This window comes from Nicotiana attenuata, chromosome 9 (genome assembly GCF_001879085.1).
Source record: "Nicotiana attenuata strain UT chromosome 9, NIATTr2, whole genome shotgun sequence".
In the NCBI taxonomy this organism is placed as follows: domain Eukaryota; kingdom Viridiplantae; phylum Streptophyta; class Magnoliopsida; order Solanales; family Solanaceae; genus Nicotiana; species Nicotiana attenuata.
The window spans coordinates 8,590,463-8,608,081 of NC_031997.1; the positions used below are offsets into that span (position 1 = coordinate 8,590,463).

Consider the following 17,619-nt stretch of genomic DNA (forward strand, 5'->3'; position numbering starts at 1 on the left):
CTTCAGGAAAATCCTCATCAATTGCCTTCCATAACTCTTGTAATCCCAGGGACGATTTCATCCTAATCTTTCATAGATTGAAACTAGAACCCCCATCAAATTTCTCTACTTCGTACTTTGTTGAAGATGATGAAGACATCTTAACACTATATTATATGTAGAAACCCGAACCTTGCTCTGATACCAATTGATGCAGAATATTTTGTGTTAACTAGCACACAATCAATCACAAAGCAAATAGAGAAGAAAAATCAACACAATGATTTAACGAGGTTCGGCTAAGCCTAATTCTCGGGGCAAAAGCAGAGATGAGAAGAAAAGCACAATACAATGTTTAGAATCCCCAACTACAACCCCTAAATATAGATCCCAAAATGTTCCAAACATATAACAGAAAGGTTCCAATTTGACAAGTTTTCCTTTCTCAAATCTATTACTAAACCTATAGGGACTATAAGTTTCCTAAAAAAATAAGTAATTAATTCAAGTCACAGATAACACTCTGTTTCTATTTCTGTTCTTTAGAAGGGCACGGGTGTTTGTTAAATATTCTATTTTTTGTTGATAAATTAGTTATAGAAGTTGCAGAAAGATTTTTTCTTGAGAACATCTATGCGATTTATTCTCAGATAAACTAAGTTAAAAAGGCGCATCTGAATACAAATATCTCAACCGGAGTGACTGCTTGGTGATCCATGATATCGATGATGCTGAGGAATTTTGTAAGCTTATGGTGAGCCTTAACGGATAAGACATGGTCAACTTATGTTTGATTTCTGTTCTTTCAGTTCAATGCCGTGCTGGATCTTTTTTGTAATTATTTCCTTTGTTTCTCTTACTTTCACCAAGAAGCCGTAAATACTTTTAGGATTTCTGAAAGGGATCAAGAGCAGGCTCAGATGATTGCTTCAGTTCTATGGCTGGGAAATATAACATTCCAATTAATTGACAACGCAAGCCATGTTGAAGTTGTGAAGTGAAGGTGGGCTATCTTGTCAATGTGGCATTAGCTAATGTTGATCCTCTTGTACTTTTGTTCAATCTGAAAGTAAATACAGCTATGATTTTCATAGAGGGTGTTTGGCTAAGCTTATAAGCCGGTCAAACCGGCTTATAAGCATTTTTTGGCATATTTACGCAACAACAACAACCCAGTAAAATCCCACAAGTGGGGTCTGGGGAGGGTAGTGTGTACGCAGACCTTACCCTACCCCGAAGGGGTAGAGAGGCTTTTTCCCAAAGACCCTCGGCTCAAGATAATAAAAGGACAAAAGAAAAATACAAAAGAAGAGAGTATTAGATTCACCACGGAAATCATAGGAAAAAAGGAACATAGAAAGCAGGAAAGAAAAAAAAAATTCAAACCAAAAACGATGGTTTGTAAATGGATCCTGCATCGAAAATACAAAAATAGTAAAACACGACATTGCCCCTAACTATCTTAGACAAAACCCCACCGAACTAGGCTCACAAAGGTACAAAGTAATGCAAGACTCAACTACCTCCTAGCCTACAACCGTAATACGCGACTTCCATAACCGTAATACGCGACTTTTGGCATATTTACGCGTTTGGTAAAATTAATAAGCCAAAAATAATCCAAAAGTCATAAGTTGGTCTACCCCAACTTATCAAATTTCAGCTTATAAGCACTTTAAGTTTGACCAAAATATTTATTATCCTATCCCTAAAATACTTCTTTTAAAACAAAACTCTTCATATACCCAGTTCTTCAGCTGCATATTATTAATTTCAGCACTTTTATCCAAACACTTAACTGCTTATTTTTTAAATCAGTTTCAGCACTTAAAAGTGCTTATCAGCTATTCTAAATCAGCTAAGCCAAACGGGCTCATAATCTTATACATATATAAGTAATTGTACTCTTGGTGAATCTCTTGACTTAGCTTTTGTTCAGCATCCATATAACCGGTTTCAGCTTAAACACTTTCTTCCATTCTGAGTAACCTTCATGTATTTTCTTATCCCTTGATTTCTGTTATTACTTGTTGCTGTTTTGTTTCGGTTTTCTTGATTGCATTACTTAGTGTTAGTTTTGTATTTTCGCTTCGGTTGTCAGATTGGTTTGGTTGTTATTACCCTCCCCTTTTTCCTTCCTGAGCCGAGGGTCTACCGTAAACAACCTCTCTGCCTTTTTAAGGTAGGGGTAAGGACTGCGTACACTCTACCCTCCCCAGACTCCACCTGTGAGATTTGTTATTATTCCATTTTGAGTAAAGGGCAGTCTATCATATTTCTCATTGTCAGTTGGCTGCTTTTCTTTGGAGTAGTTATGTTAACTCCAGAAGTACTCTTGTTAACTCCATTTCTCTGCAATTTTGAGGGTCTCTCTTAGACTTGTCCACTTTTTGGGCCATGAGCGTTTTACATTGTTATCGAGCCTTTGTTGTTGTGATTCATGCGAATCTCTTATGCTTCTTATGATAATTTTTTCCTGCACCTCTTGTATGGTCTTACTTTGTAATAATAATTATGAAGTTTCTTGCTTCACTTTGTTTGCAAGGTCTCAACTTTTTAGTATTCATTTATATTCTGTGCTTCCGTGGATTGCAGCTGTTGCAAATGCTGCTAGCTTGATTGGATGTAGTTTAAATGACCTCATGCTAGCTTTATCAACACGCCAAATACTAGCCGGCAAGGATAAGGTTGCCAAGAGTTTAATTATGGAGCAGGTTAATTGAAGTGCTTATATTCCATCTCTTGGTCATTTTCTTTTTTCACAATGTGCTATTTTCATTAATTATTCTTATATATGAATTTAGCACTCCTATTTCTTCTATTGAGAACGTGACTCATGTTGAATCTGATTCAGGCAACTGATAGAAGAGATACATTGGCAAAGTTCATTTATGCAAACTTGTTTGACTGGATAGTTGATCAAATGAACAGAAAGCTTGCAATGGGTAAAGAAACAGACGGATAGATCCATAAATATTCTGGATATTTATGGTTTTGAATCATTTAAGGTAAATTTATTTGTGTTTTTTTTCTTAAAAAGAACTATTATACTGCATAGGAAGATTCCTTGTATACAACTTGACAGTCCCATTCCCACTTTTCAGAGAAACAGTTTTGAACAATTTTGCATAAACTATGCAAATGAGAGGCTCCGGCAGCATGTCAACCGACATCTTTTGAAACTTGAACAAGAGGTAAGCGTATCATGATCCTTCCTAGTTCATTCTTATTGTTTCATCCCTTTCCTCTACTAACTTCTTTAACTGAAAGGAGGTAAAAGGAACTAGTCTCTTTACCGGTTTTGCATAAGCTGACTATAATGAGTGAAACTTTTTATGAGAACTGGAGCTGAGAAGTTGTAGTTGTCAAAAATAGCACGTGCCTTACGCGTGCTAAACTAGCTAAGCCCCGAACATACCGTCCCTCTACAAGGTTCAAAGCCTGTGACCGACTCCTCGCACGACTGACTCAATACGACCAGTTCCGGGATCAAATGTCCATTATTAAACCGTCCCTTACGAGCCGGAACAATGATAAGAGTGCCCTATATTTACTGGCCATTACTTCAATTTGTTAAGCCCAAGATGCCCCTGCGCCAGTTCCTCTGCCCGAGGATAAGGTTGAGAGTCCAACAAACTCCTCAATAAACCCCGAACAATCTGGGGGAGATTTGCACCATAATGGTCCATGACCTCATTTGTGTCTCTTCAATGGAGACTCCACCTACACTTGGACCCTAAGAGACCCATGTCCTATGTAAGTCGGACTAATGAATGAGCGAAGGCATCTAATCCAATCTATATCACCTGTCATCAAGGCAATCAAACTTCAAGCTTACTACTTCCAGCTCTCAGCTTACTTTCCATACTTAATGCCATTTCCATTTTCACTCATAAGCTTTCTTAGAATTAGCCTTGTACTTTACATATTCAAAGGAAACATTGTACGATCGTGGATTTGGACTGTTGAATAAAACAATGCGCTCTCTTCCTCTCTATTCACTTTTTTCTCATTTCAATTGTATTGATTATTTTGTTTGTACTGCTAGTACCCTACTTCCTTATCAACCGTAGAGTGATTACCTTCTACAGAAACTGTTAGGGCATTTAAGATCAGTGGCTGCTGCAGAAATTTTTATGTTACACAGAAAAACACAAGATTGTTGGACTCAGATTTTTCCTGTCTGTAGTTTTCCTGTGGTATTTTCGGGCTTTATTACTCTCCTGAAGATATTCCTTACATCATCATTTTTAGATGTCGATGCAAGCTGATGATTTTTATTTCAGGAATATGAGTTGGACGGAACTGATTGGACAAAAGTAGATTTTGAAGACAACCAAGAGTGCCTGGATCTTTTTGAAAACGTATTTTTCCTTTTTGATTCTTTTTCCTATTCACTTGGCGTCAGGAGTTTTTATAATCTGCTAGCTTTCTTCTGTCCTGGATTATGCGTTTACTTTCGTTCTTAATTACGCAATCACACTGTTGTTGCTCTTTTTCCTTTTTGGTCTTTTACATCTTTTTCCCGTTTAGTCTTACTCTTTCCATGTTTAGGAATTAGGAGTTGGATGCAAAGGATTAAAATGCATCTGTTCGTATTGTCACAAGTTCTATTTGATATAGCTGCCACCACAATTTTCTTATCGTTGTATTCCTTCTTATGGGTTAAGTAGTGAAAATGCAATATATCGAGTCAATCATAAAGAAGATCTCCGTATTTTGTCTACGCAATTTACCACATGTATTTGAATGGACATACCAGTTGATCGATGAAATGCCAGATTTTCAGAAGCAAAGTGTTGCAACTAAGTTTAAGTTTGTTATTTTCTTAACTTCTCTATAGAACTTGATCATGCTAACAAACTGAACATTTTAGGTATTAAAACCTTGTATCTTAGGGTACCCTTATAGTTGCTCAAGGTTGTCAACAACAACAACAACAACAACTACCCAGTATAGTTGTTGTTGTTGACAACCTTGAGCAACTATAAGGGTACCCTAAGATACAAGGTTGTCCTTTATCAAAAATTTCTGGCAGGATCATTTGTTCAAACTGATGCAGCAGTTGGAAAATACAACACCACACTTCATATGTTGCATAAAACCAAATAATAAGCAGGTTCCTGGCATGTGTGACAAAGATCTTGTCATACAACAGCTCAGATGCTGTGGTGTTCTTGAGGTGGTTTGAATATCAAGATCTGGCTATCCTACTAGGTGAACACATCAAGAATTCACAAGCAGGTGACGTCCTTGATCCTTAGTTTGTCGCTGACTTGTTCTTTTTGGTTGCTTTTCGACTTATATGAATGCGGTATTTTAGGTACGGCCTCCTTATGGAGAAGGATAATGCATGTCAAGATAGTATGTCAGTTGCTATTCTTCAGCAGTTTGATATTCTTCCGGAACTGTACCAAGTTGGATATACAAAGTTATATTTCCGAGCAGGACAGGTGAGCTCATAGTTCCTCGTTTTCTGACACGAAGATAGGTTTTCTTTTCAAACAGTAATGCTATTGCCCTATTTGTCAAAAAGACACACCAGAAAGTTTAAATCTTTTCTAATTTTTACTACTATATAGTTGAAGCAAACTATGACAAATAAATGTGTGGTGCATTGAATGAGCGCAGGCTGGCCGGGACACCATTGTTTTTAAAAATAAAAAGGTGTGGCGTCTTCCAAACTGGTGACATCACATTGAGGCCATATCATATTTTTGGATGCATATGTCCTTTCGGAGAAGGTTTGTGAGTAGTCCCATGCATATTGGAAAGAAGAACAATCAGAAATGAAGAAAATTATGGTTTATGGCTAACATGTTTCTTCTGATATGTATGACCAATACAGTCTTCTAGTGAGGCAATGGGTTTATACCATTGAAGATTGGATTTCTTTTGTGTGCCTATCTTTGAACTTCTGTCTCTCTAACATGTAGATTGCTGCATTGGAGGATGTGAGAAACCAAATTCTGCAAGGTACTCTTGAGGTGCAGAAGTGCTTTCGTGGTCATCGTGCTCGTCGTTACTTCCATGAGCTGAAAGGAGGAGTAATCACACTTCAATCATGTAAAGCGGGATCCCTCTGCAGCTTTTTTCTTTTTTTTCCTTTTTCTTTTGGATACAATAGAAGATGATATTCATGAACAATGTTGTGTCTATCAGTTTTAAATGAGTATTTGTCCATATGAGGACTACATTAGATATCTTCAAAGTGTAGAGCACCAGGGCTGCCATTCCGATGATTTTAGTAAAAGAATAAATATATAATTTCCTGCTATTTGAAGCAATGCTGAAAGTTCCAAAAGTAACTAGTGATATAAGCCTGTTCAATTCTGAGCTGATGCATCAATATAGTAAAATTTTAAGACTTTCAACGCTGAATTTTACCTGATATTCTGACTCAAAATTTGTTCTTGTAGTTATTCGTGGTGCAATAGGAAGAAACCGGTATAATACTTCGGTGGGGTCTAAGGCGAAGGTGGCTCACAAAAGTGATGAGCAGCTGGTGGCTGTTGTGCAGATGCAATCAGGTAAAGTTATTTGTATTGGCATCTCTGCGATTATGAAATCAAATAGATTTATACGTCTTTTTTATTGCAGCTATTCGTAGATGGTTGGCTCGAAAGAATCTTAATAAACTGCAGAGTGCAAAAACGTTAAATGTAGGCATCCCAAAAACAGGCAGAAAAATGGAGGCCAAGGTACTCTATCATAAAGATTCAAAGATATCCTTACTATTACTAGGTCACTTTGCCTCAGTTTTTGTTCTCTTAATAGAACATATAACAGAATAATTGGTTTTCTATAAAAGCTTTTCCATAATTTTTTATTGAACTTTTCTTCTTTCTTCGTTCAGAATTGTAAAATCTGCTTTGGGACTAATATCTTTAAGAATTTGGTGGCCTGTTTGATGAAGCCAACTTTGGAAGATGAAATGTTTTGGCATCTCGAAAATGCCGAGTATTTCATTATTAAGATTGAAAGAAAAAGACAGTGAGGGAACTGGGTAGGGGGAGGCCTTTTTTGGTTTATGCATTAGTCCTTCCCACTCCCCTTGTAGAAGCAAAAAAAAGAAAAAGGACAGCTTGCGAAGAGTCACTGACTGATCAATCAGGATAGTGGCTTCATTTTCATGCTTTCCTTTTTTCTTAATTCTTATTGCACTATGGCTTCTCAGTCTTGAAGTCTGATATTAGCCTAAATGCAAACAGTGGAGGCAACACTGTAGTCTTTAATATTTTTGTGGCAAAATACATAACTTACCCCCGAACTATGAACCAAATCCCTGTTACATACTTTTTGTGGACAAAAATCATCTTACACACTTTTTGTTACACACTTTTTGTGGACAAAAATCATCTTACACACTGAACCTTTTAAAAGTGTGTCTAAGACACACTACTTTTTTCTTGACTAGTTTGCCAAATTATGTGTGATATCACGCACCAATTAAGTCTTGACACGTGTCATAACTCAAGAAAAAAATAAAATACTCATTTCCACCCTAATTAATATCTTTTCTTTAAAAAATAAAAATAATCAAAAGACCCCCCTCCCCAACCCGTCTCTCATCTTTCCCTACCCTACTCATAGTCAACTTCTCCATTAAAATTTGTTCCTCCGTTAGAATCCACTGGAATAATCTCTCCAAATCACATGTCCTCCATTTCCTCCATCATCTTCTCACTTCACACCCAATTGCTGGCCAACTCCTCTGCCACAACTATTAGCCACCAAACAACTCGATTCCAGATAATCAGATAATCGGATCTGGAGGAAACTAGCGGAAGAATGGTCAGATCTTTGCTAGTTCTGCCGAATTTTGACAAGAAACGGAGCTTCTCTATCGTTTTTTATTTAATTTTTGTGTCTCTTCTTCTCACTTTTTTGTTTCATCTGAATATTGGTCGGAAAATTAAAGACTCCGGCGACCCATAGTTTTGATGTCGTTTGTTTGTTTCATGGTTGCCTTACCATCGGAGCTCCGGCGATTGTTATCAACTGAGATCTTCAATATAATACTTTGCTTACATCTCCAACTTGAACAAATTCATTCTTTAACAATCTACCAATTATTAATTTGCGGACAGATTAGTGTAATATTATATGTATTAATCATCATTAATGTGGTATAAATAGGAGAAGGTAAGGAATATTAAGAATAAACGTCATCCAAATGACTCTAAAATTTTTGAAAAATAAAGAAGGCTGGATATGTGGCATTTAGATAATGGTTCAGACCCAAAAGATTTAACTCCACTCGCCTCTTTTATGTATAAAACACGCGCCTGCCAACTGTTAAAAGTAGTGTGTATTTGACACACTTTTAAAAGGTTGGGTGTGTAAAAGGTTGCCCGTGATCGAGAGGTGTGTAACAGGGATTTGGGTACAAGTTTAATGGATAAACTATGTATTTTGCCTATTTTTATTGACTGCTTTAGAACCTGGTTGATGCTGTAGTAAGTTTGTAATTGTTATGCAAGCAGGAGTTGCCTCGAGAAATTTTACCTTCTGTTGTAGAAGACCTCGAAAGGCGCCTTCTAAAGGCTGAGGCAACCCTTGGAGAGAAGGAAATGGAAAATGTTGCCCTGAAGGAACAATTAAACCTATTCGAGGCCCGATGCCTAGAATATGAGGTCAATGGAAGAGATGTGGCAAAAGCAAATGGCATCATTGCAGGTGAGTAAGCTGCAATATGATCCTAGATAGTTGATCTATTCTTGTACTCCCTCTGTCCCAATTTATGTGGTATTTTTCACTTTTCGAGATTCAAACTTTTTTTTCAAAATAAAATTTTCATGTATGTAAACTACGTAAAAAGTAATATAAATCTCAATAATTAAAATATTTAAAAGGCTTATGAAAAATTATAGTTAAAGAATAATTCGTCTGACTCTCGAAATTTGAACACGGTCACCTAAATTGGGATGGAGGGAGTACTTGGTATCCATTGTTCTATGGAGCTCTACTGATATTGCTACTGCTTCTTCTCACATCTCTGGTCCAATTGAGAATTAGTTTGAGAAATGCTAATTTATCCTGAGATAGGCAACATCCTTTTTCTTTACCGTGTCTGGAGAGATATTGGGTGTAAAGATGGCATCCTTGCCATCTCTTTTAATAAGAAGATTGAAGCCTGATGATGGTAAATGGAAACAAAAATCTTCTTTCATTGGTTGGGGTTGGTCTACTTTGTCCCTTTCATCATTCACGTCAGCAGATCTTCTTTTGTTATGAAGCAATATTTTAATTGCTTGGCTGATCACCATGGCCTGTTCATTGGCTGAAAACAAAATTGAAGCCTGATGTTTGTAAATGTAAACAGAATCTTTTTTAATTGGCTAATGGTATTTTATACTTCTATTGGAAATTGAGTTTATACTCGTGAACTCTATTTCCGGATTTACTAAGGTAACTGTAACATTTAATGATGAAATTTCTAATTTGGTGATACATCAATTGTTTTGCTAAAGCAGGATAGTCTGGCTGCAGCCTAGAACAGTCTCAGTGCTGGTGATACTACTGGTCGACCTGGAAAGCCTGAAGGTTCCCCATCTCCTCGCTATTATGATTCTGATGACGCAACATCTATGGACACTCCTGCGGGATGCACCCCAGTTAAATTTACTAACAGCTTAGGTGTTGGAGCTAATAGAGAGGTTAATGGTGGTTTAGCCATAGTCAGCTACCTCACACTGGAATTTGAGCAGCGAAAGCAGAATTTTGACGATGAAGCCTTGGCAATTGTTCACTTGAAACCAGGGCAATTACATTCTACTAATCCTGCAGATGAGTACCGAAGACTGAAGTGCAGGTTTGAGGAATGGAAAAAAGATTACAAGGTCCGGTTAAAGGAGACAAAGGCAAAAGTACACAAGCTTGGTTGTTCTAAAGCAGGAAAGAATCGTAGAAAATGGTGGGGTAAGAAGAGCAAGTGATTTTAGCTTAAAATCAGTCGTTTTCTTCCCTAGGGTATTTTAAAATATATCGGTGAAACTAATTTCCCCAACTTATGGTTGGTAACATAGCAGAGTTGGTGGAGATTGGGAAATAGTGTGTGCGCTCGGTTATGGATCCTCTGATCCCCCTAGATAGTTAAGAGCGTGTTTGTGAATAGCCTGTTGTTAACAATGCTAAGTTGTGTAATTACACTAGATAGCTTTGCCAGAATAGGACTAGAGTTTTCTCAGTCCAAATGCTTTTGCATTAGCAAATGTTGTAATTAGTTGTTACTGAAATATGGTGATCAGTTGCAGAAATGTGGTTACTTGATTGTTTACAACTCCAGAATGAGTGGCCAAACGTGATAGAGAGCGTTTTTTATTCTCATCTCATATCCTGATTCTTGTGAGCTGAAGAAGCTCAAAGTCCATACAGAAAGATAGCATATGCATTCTTCCCTTCAACTCTTTTCGCCATTGTTGACCTAGTTTATTTCGTATAGGCTATTCGTGTAACTCTCCCCTTTCCTGTTAACACGACTTACTTTAGTTTCAATATTTTTTAGGAGTTTTTTAAGTCATGTCTGAAATTTATATGCTAGTAGAAAATACAGAGATTGGGTTGTGCTTTTACTTCTAATTTATATAATATTGGGACATGTGATGAGCTTGAATGTACATGGCTAGTGAAGATTAATACAGCTAGTGTTAACTTGCTTGGGATTGAGGCGCCACAAGAGTTAAATGAAATGCTAGTGGCTTAAAGAGTATTTATCACATGGCAACATAGTTTTCATCTGCCGAATATTTGCATTCTGAATGAATCAGTGGTACAACCCTCGTGTGGAGGAGGTCAAAATGTAATATTTAAGATCCAGGAACAAACTTAGTTGCATAAACCCATGCATTATTAGCAACAGGATTGTCAAGGTGATCCAAAAGGTTCTCAAGAGGGCCTTTGCCAGTGACAATAGCTTGAACGAAGAATCCGAACATGGAGAACATAGCCAATCTTCCATTCTTGATCTCCTTAACCTTGAGCTCGGCAAAAGTAGTTGGGTCATCAGCTAGACCAAGTGGGTCAAAGTACTGGCCACCTGGGTAGAGATTGTTGCCATCACCAACTCCTGGAAGCCCATTAATTCTGAAACCTTCTACAAGGCCCATTAGCACTACTTGGAAGCCCAACACTGCTAGAATGCTTTGAGCATGGACAAGGTTTGGGTTGCCCAAATAGTCCAGTCCTCCTTCACTGAAGATTTGGGCTCCAGCTTTGAACCATACTGGTTCCTTGAAGTCCACTTTCACCCATTTCTCGAGAACTTCTGGAGTAATGCAACCTAGTGCCCCAAGCATGGCCCATCTCCCATGGATGACCTGGAATTGTTACAATTTTAATCGGCATCAATCTATCAACTACGTCTCAATCCTAAATTAGTACTAGTAAAAGAAAAAGAAAGTACCTCAAGAGCTCTGTTCTTGGCAAAGGCTTCAGGATCAGCAGATAAACCGGCTGTGTCCCATCCGTAATCACCGGGGAATTCTCCAGTCAAGTAGGAAGGAGTTTGAGCAGAAAAGGGTCCCAAGTACTTGACACGGTCAGGTCCATACCACAATTCATTACTCTAACAACATTGAAGAAAATGACAAGATAACGCATCTTAGCATGCAATATAGTTCCAATGGGTTCAACTTAATTAAGTATTTTTTCTTACGCGGATAAAAAATTTACCATGGTGAATTTTGCAGAGCCCATTGGAACTACATCTCTAAGAGGGTTGACATATTTGGTCTGGCCCAAGAATGGAGTTGCTCTAACACCTGTGGCGGAGCCGGTTGCTGCCATTGATGCCATTCTCTCTTTATTTCTTAATTTCTCTCTTGGACTTCACATTTGACTAAGTTTCTTGCACAATGTATATATACAACTGCTGGAAAAATATGGAGGGTCCCATCCCAAAGGATACTAGTAGTTCTTGTGTTTAGAAAGTGACAATATTAATTACGTGGGTGGCTATGATTGCACGGACAGGAAATTGTGGTGTGAGATTATTTTGAAGTTATGCATCAACCAATGAGAAGTGTTTAGAAGATTTTAGTATCTCCAACTCATATCCTCCTATCCAGATTATTATCTCTCTATAGCAAATTGTTAATAACAGAGTAATTACTATACGACAGTTAGACTACGTACTCATATGTACTGTTGCACAATCCATCATTACTCGCGTATAAGCAGAGATAATCTTACAAAATTTAAAACGTTTTAGTTTAAAATCTATTGGAAACCTTAAACTCGAACCTCTCCAATTCAAATGTATACTCCAAAATTACTGGCATAATGGAGGTTTCTTTTAGCAGACAGAACAACGTTTGATAAAGTTCTCCAAAATACTTATTTGAAACTTATGGACAAAAGTTACTGGCTGAGTTCAGCCAGCTCCGCACCCCTATTACTAACGGATATATGGAGTAGATAACTGAGACAACTGGAAATGTTCATGTTACCATTAAGGCAGATAACTAGAAATTTTTAAATGGTGAAAAAAGCTTATGACAAATAGTAAGCGAGCCTTAATTTGTTCTAAAGAGTTAAGGGTTTGTAATTGAGTTTGGCATAATTATTACGAACGACGATACTTGACTGCTTACAAATAATGAAAACTTTTGCAGACAAAAATACTAGATTTCAAAATTTTGGACAGTTTGGCATATTCCACTTTAATTAGTTTCTGTCAGAGCTTAGTTTATTTCAAAGCCGATGCACGGCTAGCACTAATCATCACATTATATGGCATACTTTAGTTTAATCATGGTGGACTTTTTATTAGACAATTAAGTTTATCTGTTTTCTCTAAGCATCCTTATTTGATGAGCTGAACTAAAGAGGAAGAAATAAGCATTATGATTCTATAAAAAGAAATTTAGCTGGCTTATAAATTTTCATTCGTGCTTCATTAATATTGTTGAATGTAGAGATCTGGATCTCTTTTTATTAAGCAAGATCTGTAAATGGGTAAATATAGTAGTTGTATATTGTGTATCTATAATGTTAGAGATGTAGTATTCTAGAAGAAATTATAGGAATATGATATTCTAAGAATATTCTTAGGAGAGATTTTAAGGAGTATGAGCTTAAACTCGTGTATATATACTCTTCTTCCCGGAAATGAGAAAGCAGGTCACATTCATCTAAAAAAAGTTATGCAAACTCTCCTGTACTACGTTTCCCATTGAAGCAGTGGTGTTGTGTATTCTTTTTTCTTTCTTATTTATGATACTTTGAAAAAAATTTGTAACCTTTACATGTTATTATTCTGAATGTTCATTCATTTTTTTCTTTGTTTGTACTTAGAAATTTATTGATATTCTTTTTGTTTTCAAATATTTTGCTATTTAAATGTAGCTATATATCTTTGACTAAGAAAGCTAAGGAAGGAGGTGCTAATCTCCGAGTCATTTTTCAATAGTATATGCGTCAAAAGAACATGACTTGAAATGATATGATACCTAGAAAGGATGCCGAAAGAGTTGTATTTCGTCTTTACTATGGATTAATTCTCATTGCTTATCTTAAAAAACTCTTATCCACTTTTCTGCTTTTACAAATAACAAAAGTTGTTATTTATTTGGTATGCTTGGAGTATAATTGTAAGAAAAACATATATTCATGATATATAAAATATAGTACTGGACAACGATATTAAGACACATGGCCCTTTTAGGATAAAATCTAATAAGATTTAGGGTAAAGTCCAATAATATTTAGAATAATATATATATATATATATATAGATATATATAGAAAGCCACTTGGTAATTTTAAAATAATATATGTTAGACTATTTATCGAAAACAGCCTCTCTGCCCCATCAGGGTAGGGGTAAAGTATGCGTATACACTATCCTCCCCAGATCCCACATTGTAGGATTTTACCGGATCGTTGTTTGTTGTTGTATCCGCTAGACTATGTAATAAAATTAAATTTGAATTAACAGATAAACATTTGAATATATATATAAGGATTTGAATTGAATTGAAATATAAAAATAATTATTTTGAATTAAAAGATAAAACAACTTTTTAAAAAATAATGACAATAATGGTGAAAGATATTATTTAAACAAAAGTTTTCGAATTTGGACTGGAATGTAAAAAAAATTATTTAGAATTGAAATATAAACAGTTTTATGAAAAGCATGAATAATAATGGTAAAGGACATTATTTTAAACAAAAAAATTCAATCAATAAACGAAATGTTCTTCTAAAATCATGAATGTAGTATTGCACCTATAAGTAAAAATGTTTAAGAATATCTCATAAAGCAATTAACTAATATTTATTTGATTTCTCCAACAATAACATAATATCATTTTTTGACAAAAAAAATACAGGAGTATCATTTTCTTTGATGCACGGATAGCTTAACTATACAAATCATTGTTGCAATGGATATAACTCTCTACCAATTTGAAACATGGAATGAAAATTTTATGATTTTTACCTACTAAATATAAAATATAAAATTTAATTATATTGATTTGAGTTATATATGTACAAAAGTAATATATGTAGATATATACAAAAGTAAGAATATAATATCGATATTTATAATCCACATCTCTAATTGAAAGCTATAAGATTTCATAAAATAAGTAAGACTTATAAATCGAGTTACTGAATTAAGAGTTTATCAAAAAACATGTTGAACAGAAAGTGATCATCCCAATAATAATTGTGACTCTATACCTAACAGACAAAAATACCTTCTAATCTAATCGAAGATAATTTTACATTATTCTTTTTTAAATTATTAAAAGCTATGGCGAATTATTTTTCTCATATGGGACTGTCTCTAAATAAATATATATTTATAAAAGAACCACTTTATGGTCTTATTACGAGTTACAAGTAGGAAGAAATAAATTTTTTTAATGATGAATAAATAACAAATGAAGTTAGAAAAATAGTAAATAAAGCATTTTTAGATTCGTTTAATTATAATGTATTCTTATTCCTTTTGAATCATGTTATATTTTTAGATTCTTTGTAGCACAAACTATATAATTGTAACGATCCGGCCGGTCGTTTCATGAGTTACCGCTCCGTTTTTCCCATTTCTGATTCTTATTGTCTTGTTCAGCTGTATTATGTGTTATCGGGTTGGTTGGCTCGGGTTCGGAGAGGTTTTGGTAAGGTTTGAGACACTAAGTCTCATTTGAGAAAGCTTAAGTTGGAAAAGTCAATCGGAAGTTGACTTATGTGAAATAGGGCTCGGATGTAAATTCCGATGATTCAGATAGCTTCGGGAGGTGATTTGGGACTTAGGAGTGTGATCGGAACGTGTTTTGGAGGTCCGTAGTAGATTTAGGCTTGAATTGGCGAAATTGGAATTTTGGCGTTTTCCGGTTGATAGGTGAGATTTTGATAAAGGGGTCGGAATGGAATTCCGGGAGTTGCAGTAGGTCGTTGTGTCATTTGGAATATGTGTGCAAAATTTCAGGTCATTCGGACGTGGTTTGGTAGACTTTTTGATCAAAAGCGGAATTAGGAAGTTTTAGAGTTCTTAGGCTTGAATCCGATGTGTTTTGGCTGTTTCGATGTTGTTTCAGGTGTTTTGAAGATTGGTATAAATTTGGATGGTGGTATATGACTTGTCTGTGCTTTGGGTTGGGGTCCCGGGGGCGTCAGGATCATTTTGGATGGTTGTCGGGAAGATAGGAATTTGGAAATGGCAGCTGAAGCTAAGTCTCCTGTCATAACTGCACCTGCGGCTAGGGGACCGCAAGTGCGGGCTCACAGAAGCGCCCAATGGGTCGCAGATACAGAAGAAGGGCCATGGGACTGGAACCGCAGAAGCGGCAGTTTGAGCGCACCTGCGGTATCGCAGGTGCGGCTGCTCTAGCGCATATGCGGAATTGAGGCGTTAAGTGAAAACCGCAGATGCGGTGCTCCTGACCGCAGAAGCGGAGTTTGGGCCGCAGGTGCGAGAAGCTTGGGCCAGAAGATATAAACGATTTCCTTCGTGATTTTTGAGTTATTCTTCACCATTTTCTTGTGGGTTTGAGCTTTGGGGAGCTATTTGAAGAGAAATTTGAAGGGGATTTCATAGAGGTAAGGTTTTGGACCCTAAACTCGTTTCTATGGTGTTATATCACTGATTTGGCTTGAAAATTAATGGAAATTAAGGGTTAAAAATTGGGAAACTAGGGCTTGAGATTGAAGACCTTCGAGCAAGGGTTTGAGGGACCATTTGTGGTCGGATTTTAATACTTTTGATATGTATGAACTCGTGGGGAGATAAAGAGTCTATTGATGTAAATTTTATCGATTCTGAGACGTGGGCCCGGGGGTCAGGTTGGACCAATTTCGGGATTTTTGGTATAATTTGATTATTTTCGCATGGGCTTCGTTCCCTTAGCTTATTCTAATGTTATGATTCTGAATTTAGGTAGATTCGATGCGAGTTGAGGCCGAGGCGAGAGGTAAAGGCGTCGCAGAGCAGTATTTCATCCGGTTTGAGGTAAGTAACCATTGTAAATCTGGAACTGAGGGTATAAAACCCCGGTATTTCGTATTGTTTGATAAATAAGGTGACGCACATGCTAGGTGACGAGCGTGTGGGCGTGCATCGGTATGGATTGTGGCTTGGTCCGTCCCGTAGCGACTATTAAGCCACGTATTTGATTTGGAATCTTATGATATCACATATTTTAGAGATTGATACTATATTATGGGTTGTATTCCATGCTTGGGGCCTTGTGCCGACCTGTTGAGACCCTTAGGGGCATTCTTACAGTTTTCCTCACTCTATTTGTTTGAAAGCATATCCTCAGTCATGTTTTACTTGTTTATTGTTTAAACCTGGTTTTTATCACTCTACTTCTTAAATGTGAAAAACTGTTTGGGCTGAGTTTCCCTGATTTCCACTGTTATGCCCGAGTGGCTATGAGGTTAATGACTGAGAGAGGTTGAGGACCTAATCGTGAGGATTATATATATATTATGGATCGGGCTGCACGCCACAGCAATATTATATGTATATATTATGGGTCGGGCTGCACGCCGCAGCGATACTTATATGGATCGGGCTGCACGCCGCAGTGATATATACATTGGATCGGGCTGCGCGCCGCAGCGATATGACACTTGGACTGTAGGAGCCCCTCCGGAGTCTGTACACCCCCGGTGAGCGTAGTCGACTATAAACTATGGATCGGGCTGCACGCCGCATCGATTATTATGATTATTACTATTATTAGATATTATTGAGCCAGAGTGCTGAGTGTGAGTAATCTGTGACGAGAGCTGAGTCACGAATGACCGAGAGGCTATATTTATGAGTGATGCCTTGCGGGGCCCATTTATGACATTATTGCTGATTTCGCTCTTTTTTTATAATGAGCCTCTGTTGAAAACTGCTGGGTAAATGATTTCAAAGTGTTCCAACTGAAACTGAAGTTCTTACGAAGTAACTGGCTTTTAAAACTGTTGAGTTTGACTTGATATTCTGTTGTATGCTCTTATACATGATTTTTTAACTGCTCGTCACTGCACTCAGACCTTATTTACTTTAGTTACTTACCGAGTTAGCGTACTCACGTTACTCCCTGCACCTTGTGTGCAGATTCAGGTGCCCGAGCGGCAGAGTGAGGGTTCCCAGCATTTTCGGAGCTTATCGGAGACTGCAAGGTAGCT

The 17,619-nt window shown here is 36.9% G+C and overlaps 2 protein-coding genes across 7 annotated transcripts; one reads left to right on the plus strand and one right to left on the minus strand.

Moving 5' to 3' along the window:
- Window positions 462-10,306, plus strand: LOC109232043 (myosin-2-like). Of its 6 annotated transcripts, none has more exons than XM_019397686.1 (12): window positions 462-733; window positions 850-982; window positions 2,575-2,693; window positions 2,834-2,987; window positions 3,084-3,173; window positions 4,266-5,223; window positions 5,303-5,432; window positions 5,916-6,045; window positions 6,399-6,509; window positions 6,580-6,680; window positions 8,466-8,658; window positions 9,453-10,306. In XM_019397686.1, the coding sequence occupies exons 7-12, from the start codon at window positions 5,316-5,318 to the stop codon at window positions 9,458-9,460; spliced, it is 660 nt and encodes a 219-aa protein (XP_019253231.1). In that variant the 5' UTR covers window positions 462-733; window positions 850-982; window positions 2,575-2,693; window positions 2,834-2,987; window positions 3,084-3,173; window positions 4,266-5,223; window positions 5,303-5,315; the 3' UTR covers window positions 9,461-10,306. The 6 variants fall into 6 exon arrangements, with proteins under 6 accessions (XP_019253231.1, XP_019253230.1, XP_019253232.1 ...); XM_019397685.1 differs by having other exon boundaries at window positions 853-982; XM_019397687.1 differs by having other exon boundaries at window positions 869-982.
- On the minus strand, window positions 10,661-11,828 carry LOC109232042 (chlorophyll a-b binding protein 13, chloroplastic-like). Its single transcript, XM_019397683.1, has 3 exons — window positions 11,653-11,828; window positions 11,384-11,545; window positions 10,661-11,297 (listed from the first exon to the last, which is right to left on the minus strand). Exons 1-3 carry the CDS (start codon window positions 11,773-11,775, stop codon window positions 10,788-10,790), a joined length of 795 nt encoding a protein of 264 aa, XP_019253228.1. The 5' UTR covers window positions 11,776-11,828; the 3' UTR covers window positions 10,661-10,787.

What these genes read in the sequence shown, in the direction of transcription:
- LOC109232042 (XM_019397683.1), bottom strand. Translation starts at nt 11,775, where the DNA reads ATGGCATCAATGGCAGCAACCGGCTCCGCCACAGGTGTTAGAGCAACT. An exon ending in GCTCTGCAAAATTCACCATG is followed by an intron (nt 11,546 to 11,652) that starts GTAAATTTTTTA and finishes CAATGTTGTTAG; the next exon opens with AGTAATGAATTGTGGTATGG. An exon ending in CCAAGAACAGAGCTCTTGAG is followed by an intron (nt 11,298 to 11,383) that starts GTACTTTCTTTT and finishes TAACAATTCCAG; the next exon opens with GTCATCCATGGGAGATGGGC.
- LOC109232043 (XM_019397686.1), top strand. Translation starts at nt 5,316, where the DNA reads ATGGAGAAGGATAATGCATGTCAAGATAGTATGTCAGTTGCTATTCTT. An exon ending in TATATTTCCGAGCAGGACAG is followed by an intron (nt 5,433 to 5,915) that starts GTGAGCTCATAG and finishes TCTAACATGTAG; the next exon opens with ATTGCTGCATTGGAGGATGT. An exon ending in TGTTGTGCAGATGCAATCAG is followed by an intron (nt 6,510 to 6,579) that starts GTAAAGTTATTT and finishes TTTTTATTGCAG; the next exon opens with CTATTCGTAGATGGTTGGCT.